Genomic DNA, 8,001 nt, shown 5'->3' with positions numbered 1-8,001 from the left:
TCTGCTTCAGCAGGAGGGTTGTGGGAGTCGGGGCCAGGAGGGGATCGTCCTCGCTGACAAAGTCAGGGTTTGCGGAGGCCCAGCAGGGCTCCAGGAAGGGGTGAATGGAGCAGGTGGGGCTGCCCACCTGAGCTGGTGGCAGGGAGGTCGCCTCTGCACCTGAGAGCCTTCATCCCCCCCCCACCCCGAACCCCCCGCCTTGAGCCAGCTCCCCTTGCACCCTGCCTGGAATTAGAACCCAGGCGGGGAGTGAGTGTGGTCTCCCTCATGGCAGGGAGCAGGGAGAGGCATCCGGAGGCCACCTGCCCCCAGCTTCCCTCTCTCTGAGGATTTGTTCTGCATGCCTTCCCTCCTCGCTGAGGGATTCAGCTTGAATTTGACCTTAAGTCACTTCACTTTGAGTTCATCACGCAGGCTGGGCCCCTGGCTTTGGGGCTCAGAGCCTCAGTTCCTTCCTACCTCTGGCTGTTCCTGGAGGCCCTAATGAGGATGGAGAGCAGGGGCGCGAAAGCACAGCCCATGAGCCTTGGCAAGGGAGGGAGGCCTAGCTCCAGAGGAAGCCATCTTAGTTTGGGGATATTTTATTTTATTTTATTTTGTTGGTGAGAAAGAACAGAGTCCAGGAAAGGGGAAGGCAAGATGGCAGGCAAGGCTGCAAGTGGGCCTCCCTGGGCAACTACAGTCTCCGTGTTAGTGCTAAGAAGGTCTCAGGGCCCCTTCCCACCCTGACAGCCTGCGCTTTGTGGCGATTGGTACTGAAAGGGCGGTGAGGACTCTGCAGAAAAGAGGTTGTGCAGAACGCAGAAGCTCAGCATCACCCATCTACCCAAAAGGCTCCGAGCCCAGCGAGAGTGGGGTGGGCGTCTCCAGCCTCACTTCCCCTCCCCACCCAAAAGGGGACTTGTTTAAGGATTTGCTTTGGATTTAAAGCAGAAGTGAAAGAAATGTTGGTTTCCAGAATGACATGTTTCTGTAACCCCTGGCCCCTGACCTACACATGTCTTAGGGGGTCCATGAAGCAGCCTTAACCCTTGATGCTTCTTAGGAGCAATTATGCAGAGCCGCCAGAGGGCTGGTGTGCCCGCCCCTCAGCGCTGCTGCGCACCCTCTAGCGGTGAAGCGAGTAATAACTGAAATATTGATTCACAAAATGCCTTTTTTTCTTTCTTTCTTTCTTTTTTTTTTTTTTTTAAATAGTTTTAGTTCCTGAGCTGGCTATGGGCCTAATGCAATGCTGAGTCCCCACTTGGATTATCCCCTTTAATACTCTCAACACTCTATGAAGTGGGGAGTATTATCTCCATTTCACAGATGAGAAAGTCAAGGCCCATGGAGGGGATCCCGGCACCCAACTTCATGACTTCATCCTGTCCTGTTCTTCACCCTGCCCCTCAGACAGTACACATCAGAGTAAGGGGCAAGGTGGAGAAGCACTCACAGGAAACCATGAAGGGACGGGGGGTGGAGAGGCAGGTGAGAGGCCTGGATTGGGTGACGGAGATCAGCTTGATGGAACCCGTGCCCTGTGAGTCACTGAGAGGCAGTGTGTGTAGTGAGCCAGCACTTTCTGCTGGGAACTATTTTGAAGGGAACAGGAGCCCAGGAAGTAGATGGCATTATCCCCATTTACACAGGCCAGAGGGGTTCCTCCAAGCCATGCCCATCACCCGGTCAGAATGCTATAAACACTTGGCTATGGTTGCCATTTTTAAATCAAAGGCTGAACCAGCTCCTGCCTACAAAAAAATTTCACTCTGGACAGATAATAGAAAGGTTAAACCAATCCCCTTTTCAAAAGAATGGTACATAGTGGGGCAAAAGCAGATTTACAGTTGTTCATATGGAAAATAATTCAAAAATAAACTTTCATATAGTCACAACTCTAAGCCCACTTTTGCCCCATCGTGTATTTAGGAATTATAAAGGAAGAAATGTTTCTCGCAGGAGGTTTGGGAACCATACCTTAGAAAAACCTTGTTGCTCATAAGATAAGCGTGGACAAATTAGTATTGAGTACTTGCTGCACGGAGGTCAGCTGATAGGCCAGGCACTGTGCTCAGCAGGTGGCGTTAGTGATGGCCGCAGGAGCCGCTGTGGTGGGCGCTGCTGTGACTGCACAGTTAGGGAAAGAGGCCGGGAGGCCCGCTGAGCTGGGAGTTCATCCTGGAGCTGATGTTTGCCCACACCCTTAGCCACTCCCCAGGGACTGTCCATCACTGCTGGCCTCTGTCGGAACCATTATTACAGAGGTCCAAGGGCTCAGGCGACATGCAGAGGGAAACCGCTCACCCCCTGGGGGGATCAGGCAGAACCACAATCCCTAAGCTCCAGTGGGGTTGAACCTGCAAAAGGCCCTACTTGCTTTCCCTGCCTTTGGGAAACGCTATATGGGAACCAGGTACTGGCTGGGAGCAAGAGTTGCTGGTCACCCTGGCAGGGGCAGGCCGGCCCTGTGTGCTGCCACCTAGTGGCTGAAAGAGTTGTTGACCAAGCAACCCTGGAGGCCCTAAGTGTCTGGGAGGGCCTGGCATTAAAGTGTACTCCCACGTTTTAATGAAAAATACATCCTTCCTTACTCAGCAGATAAGTCAGAAAACACCTCTTCTGGGGCTTGTGGACAAACACAACCTAGTCTTGTGTAAGGGCGGTGCAGGCTACCTCCCAGGTGCTGGTTAAGCATCCAGTGGTGGTATGGGGTGAGGTGAAGGGACCCCAAACCACAGATCCCGCTCCCAGGGAGCTCACAGACCGTGGGAATGTGGCCTTTTCTTGGCCACACCATCTCCCACCTGGATGAGTGCAGTTGCCCCCTAGAGCCCCCTGCCCTGCTAGGAGCTGGGTGTACCCCTGAAAGAGCCCCCTGCCCCACCAGGAACTACAGACCAGTCGGCCACCTCCACCCTCTCCAGCCATTGCTCTCAGTCCCTCGGCCACTCCGCACCCTCTCACCGCCGACTCTGCCTCCACTGTTTGTCTTACAGCAGCGCCCCGTCAGCAGGCCAGGGGGCCTCTGCGGCCACCTGGGGCCCAGGCACTCAGGAAGGACCAGGGCTCTCCTCAGCTTCGTCCTCCAGGACCTGGGCCCCTATCTGCTTGTCTGGTCACCTGCAGCCTAACTGCCTGTGCCTTGTCTTCCCCGAGGAGCCAGCCCCCTGGGTGGAGGCTGTGCGCTCCTAGTTGTAGCCCCAGCAGCTGGCACATCCCCGTCAGCACTTCACAGTGTAGGAAGGATCGACGGGCCACGGAGGTCAGCTGATGGGCCTTGTGAGTCTCTTGCTCTGAACCTGGGGTCTCGGGGCCCGGCCACACCCAAGTGTCCCACGATGTAGCAGCTGAGCTGCTGCAGAGCCTGGAGAGTAACAGGTTCCATGCCTGGGGGTGCGGTGGCTGGCTGCCCCCAGAACTCTGCTCAGCTGCCCTGCGCCCACCACTTTAGTGCAGAGACTAGGAAGTGGCCTGTCCCGTGCAGTGGTCAGCTGGGAGGCTAGTCCAAGCTGGAGTGCAGCCTGTTCAAAGGCAGAGAGGGGCCGTGGGGAATTAGGGACCCTGCAAGTAGGTCACGAGGGCTGGGGTGCAGAGCGAAGCAGGGAGGGAGGGGCCTCCCTCCTTTCGTCCCCAAGAATTGGTGCGTGGAGAAGGGCCCGGCCAGGCTCCTTCAGAGCAGGGTTGGTCCAGGGCTTCCAAGCAGCGTCCCAAAGTGTTGACACTCCTGTGTCAGCAAGGGCAGCCCCCACCCGTCTGCCTCTGGGCCGTGGCCGGGCCCATAGCCGAGCTTGCATAGCTGGTGTGGGTCTCGCAGCTGGGGCTGGACTGGGTCCGATCTGCCTCCGGAACCTCAGGCACTTGCCTCGCCTGTGTGCCTCTGTCCTTTATCTCTAAGCTGGGTCAGGAGCAGACCGATTCTCCTGATGCTCTCAGGGTGGTTTAATGAGCCCATTTGTGTGAGTGGCTGGTGCAGGGGTGTCCAGAGGAGGGCAGCAGGAAGCTGGGCCCGCACCAACCCCTCCCTGTACCCCACAGGCGCGGGCCCAGGCCGAGGCCCTCCGCATCAGTGATGTGCACTTCTCCGTCAAGCCAAGCGCCAGCGCCTCCTCGCCCAAGCTGCACTCCAGCGCAGCCGTGCACCGGCTCAAAAAGGACATCCGTCGCTGCCACCGCATGTCCCGCCGCCCCCTACCCCGCCCAGACCCCCAGGGGGGCAGCCCGGGCCTGCGCCCGCCCATCTCGCCTTTCTCCGAGACCGTGCGCATCATCAATCGCAAGGTGAAGCCTCGGGAGCCCAAGCGGAACCGCATCATCCTGAACCTGAAGGTCATCGACAAGGGCACAAGTGGAGCGGGCGCTGGGCAGGGCGCTGGAAACCTGGCCCGCCCCAAAGTCCCCTCTCGGAACCGCGTCATCGGCAAGAGCAAGAAGTTCAGCGAGAGCATCCTGCGCACGCAGATCCGCCACATGAAGTTCGGCGCCTTCGCGCTGTACAATAAGCCGCCCGCGCCCGGCCCTCTGCCGGCCCCGCCAGCCAGCAAGGCCGACCTCGCCGCCTCCACTGCCCCGGGGCTGCTCCTCGCGGCCCCCGCTGCCTCCTATGATGCCCGCAGCTCCAGCTCCTCCGGCTGCCCCTCGCCAGCACCACAGTCCTCCTCTGACCCTGACGACTCACCCCCCAAACTGCTCCCCGAGACCATGAGCCCATCTGCCCCCGACTGGCAAGAGCCGGAGGTGCTCGACCTGTCCATCTCTCCCGAGTCGGCAGCCACCAGCAAGCGGGCACCTCCCAACGCCACTCCATCTGCCAGCCAGGAGCCTCCCCCCGCCCCCGAGCCCGCGGGCACCTCCTCTGAGCCGGAGGCTGGGGACTGGCGCCCTGAGATGTCACCCTGCTCCAATGTGGTCGTCACCGATGTCACCAGCAACCTCCTGACGGTCACTATCAAGGAGTTCTGCAACCCTGAGGATTTCGAGAAGGTGGCTGCTGGGGTAGCAGGCTCCGCTGGTGGGGGTGGCAGCAGTGGGGTGAGCAAGTGAGGGGGCTCCAGCAAGGAGGAGGCTTTGGGGGGGCCCTCCTGCCAAAGGCCACACTCTTGCTCCCACCCCCACCCTCAGACACCCGCCTGTGCTTTGCTTGTATCCAGTGGCTCAATGTTAACCCTGGGATGGGTAGGGCAGTTGGAACCCCTTGCAGCCCAGTGGGGTCAGTCCTGGACCAGATTAGGGCTGGAGTGGGGCAGAGGCACTGGGAAGTCCTCTTGTCGTTGGCCCTCTCTCCCATGCACAGTGGGGCCCACTGGGTGACTCCTGGGGAGCCCCAGAACCCGGGGTTCAGCTGCCTCCTCCACATCCTGCCCTATCTCCCCAGCTTGCTTCCAGCTCGCGCGCGCACAGCATCTGATTTCTCGGTGCTAACCGGGCAGCCAGGGGGCCCCTGAGGAGACCCCCTCCCAGCATGGGCACCATTCCTCTCCTTCCTCCAGGTGCCGGGGCCGGAGGGCAGGGGTGACAGAGCCCAGGCAGGTTGAGCCCAAAGAGGGTGGCAGTGCCCAGAGCATGGGTCTGCCCACTTCTGGAGGAGACAAGCGCTCCTGTAGGCCCCACCCACCTCTCTACTAACCCCCGTCTGGCAGGTGGGGGGAGCTGGCAGGACCTCACCTGCCACAGCCTCCCAGCATCGAAAGGCCCTTCAGTTCACGACCAAAGGTGCTACCAGAGCCTGCGCGGACACTTCCCGCCGTGCGCGTGCGCCTGCAGCCGCTTGCTGTGTGTTTCCGTGTGTGCAGCCGGCACGGGGTCCAGGCTTTCCAGGCGGCACTCTTGAGGGTTCCTCAGAATAGGGTCGTCGAAGGCCTGGACCTTCCCTTGCCGGCAGCGGGGCCTGTGGAGGCCGCCAGGCCTATCCTCCCAGCCTGGGGGTGCTGGGGGCGTGCATCCCCTGCCGTCTCCCGTGGGGTGGTCAGCCGGACCAGCCAGGCCTCCGTGGCTGCGCACAGGGCATGGTGGGGCCTGAAGTAGCGAAGGGAGACCCTGTCCGAGCGTCCCCTTGCTCCTGGGTGCTGTGGGGAAGGAGGAAGCCTGGAACTGTTCTCCGGGGTCTCCAGCTTCTCGCCCCCTCTCGTCTGCTTCTGACCGCTGAGGCTTTCTCACGGCGCAGCCTGCTCGAAGCAGCGGGAGGCCTCCTGTGCCCTGGGCAGCTTTCTCTCCCTCTGCTGCCAGGGAGCGGAGGCATCCATGCCAGTGGCAGAGACCAAAGCCCCAGCTTTAATCCAGACACTGGGAGGACAGGCAGGCCAAAGTGGGGGGCCGAAGAGGAGGCCTGTGTTCAGAAGAGCGAGGGTTTGCAGGGCCAGGGGTCTGGTGCGTGGGGGGTCGGGGGGCAGCCCTGGGCCATTGGCTGTCTCGGTTTGGCGTGAGTGGCACGCCCTGTGCCCTGCGTGAGCTCGGTGTAGCTCCCCGGTCTGTGCGGTGACGGGTGTCAGCTCAGAGCATGATGGCAGACGGTAGGAGGAGGCAGAGGGATCCAATTAGGAACAGGAAGTGCAGGAGGACTCTTTCTTCCAAGTCTCCCACCAGGGGCTGCAGCCAGGCCTCCGGCCCTCCCCACCCCAGGGTGTAGAGCGAGGGCCCTCGGAGGGTTTGGGGGGCTGGCACTCCCGGACCCTCCCCACCTGCCCTTCGTGTTGGCTCTGTGACTGTCCAAGTGCCAATTGGCTTCCCCCAAATAAGGGCTGGTTTTCTCCTCTGTCCGTGGAGGTGATTTCCCCCGACCCCTCACCCCGGGTGAGCGGCCACCTGGGTGTCAGTTACAGGTGTTTCCAGAGACCATAGAAATGTGTTTTCCTGAGAGTCTGTGTCATTCGTGACTTTTTGTAAAGAAGTTGTGTTTTCAGAGGTGATTTTATGACAGGAAAGTGAAAGAATTAGTTTTGCAAAAAACAAAAAAGAGGAAAAAAAAGAAATAGAAAAAAATATTGTGGGATTCCTATGGGGTTGGGGAGGGAGGGGAGAAGAGATATTTAAAGAAAAACTGGTAACGCAGTGATTGCACATTGAGGTGGCAACGTTAGGGCAGGAGTGGAGGGCGGCCGGGCTGGGGCGGCTGCCTGCCTTCACGGTGAGGCAGAGAGAGCCCGCCCCGCCCTGGCCCAGACCCATGCCTGTCCTCGCTCCAAGGAAAGGATGCTGGCTGGTTCCAAGGGAACTAGCCGGAAGCTGCAGGGCCACGCACATGGAGCTGAGATTTGGGGAGGTGGGGCAGGCAGCGGGGCCCACCGTCGCGGGGACCCGTCGTTGGTGACTTTCTCCGGGAAGCCTGGTGAGTCAGTGCAGTTGGGTTTCTTGCTCTCCTCCGTTCCTTCCTTGTTGGGCCATCTGGTCCCTCCCACCGCCACCCCATGGGGGACGTCTCCCTCCCCATCACCCAAAGACCAGGACCTCCTGTGCTCCCCTGGCATGGAGGGGGACCAGGCTTCAGGAAGACAGGAGCTGCGGACTCGGGGAGACTTAGGTGGTGACCCTAAGGGGTTGGGGGTTAGCATGGAGAGAAGGGCGTGCCCACCCCTTCTCTTTCCACTGGTGGATGGTTGCCACCCTGACCCCTAGCCTTGCAGCCTCACCCCCCTGGGCATGTGCAGAGGCACGCAGGCACACTGCTCCGAGATGAGCCGCTCCCTGGTGGGCCTGAGTGGGCGGCGTCACGAGCAAACAGCCCTGCTGACCCCCCTCCCAGGGCGGCTGGGAGCAGGGCCCCGCGCACCCACACAGGCTTGCACGGATCAGCCTCCCATGGGCCCTTCCCCCTTGCTGCTTTTCCATTTGCCTAATTACCAAGCAGAAGTTGCAGTCTGGTTTGCTTTATTTTTACATGTGAAATACCCCCATAGCCGATCTCCCATGTTCAAGTATTGGTTGGGGCATCGGTCATGTCCCCTTAATGCCACCCCTTCCTACCCACATATCATAGGAAACAGGTGAGGTTTGGTGTGTCTGGTTTGAGATGGGAAGTTGGAC

The 8,001-nt window shown here is 60.0% G+C and overlaps 1 protein-coding gene across 1 annotated transcript in view; it reads left to right on the top strand.

Annotated features, from left to right (window-relative positions):
* The window catches only part of CBX6 (chromobox 6), an 8,516-nt gene extending 1,087 nt beyond the window's left edge, over nucleotides 1-7,429 (top strand). Inside the window, exon 2 of the mRNA XM_023748372.1 lies at nucleotides 4,021-7,429. Within this exon, the coding sequence (XP_023604140.1) occupies nucleotides 4,021-5,025 (1,005 nt within the window). The 3' untranslated portion in view covers nucleotides 5,026-7,429. The remainder of the gene's footprint in view (nucleotides 1-4,020) is intronic.
* The last annotated feature ends 572 nt before the right edge of the window (nucleotides 7,430-8,001 follow it).

This window comes from Myotis lucifugus, unplaced genomic scaffold (assembly GCF_000147115.1).
Source record: "Myotis lucifugus unplaced genomic scaffold, Myoluc2.0 scaffold_1334, whole genome shotgun sequence".
Lineage (NCBI taxonomy): Eukaryota > Metazoa > Chordata > Mammalia > Chiroptera > Vespertilionidae > Myotis > Myotis lucifugus.
This window is presented reverse-complemented; position numbering and strand designations above follow the sequence as displayed.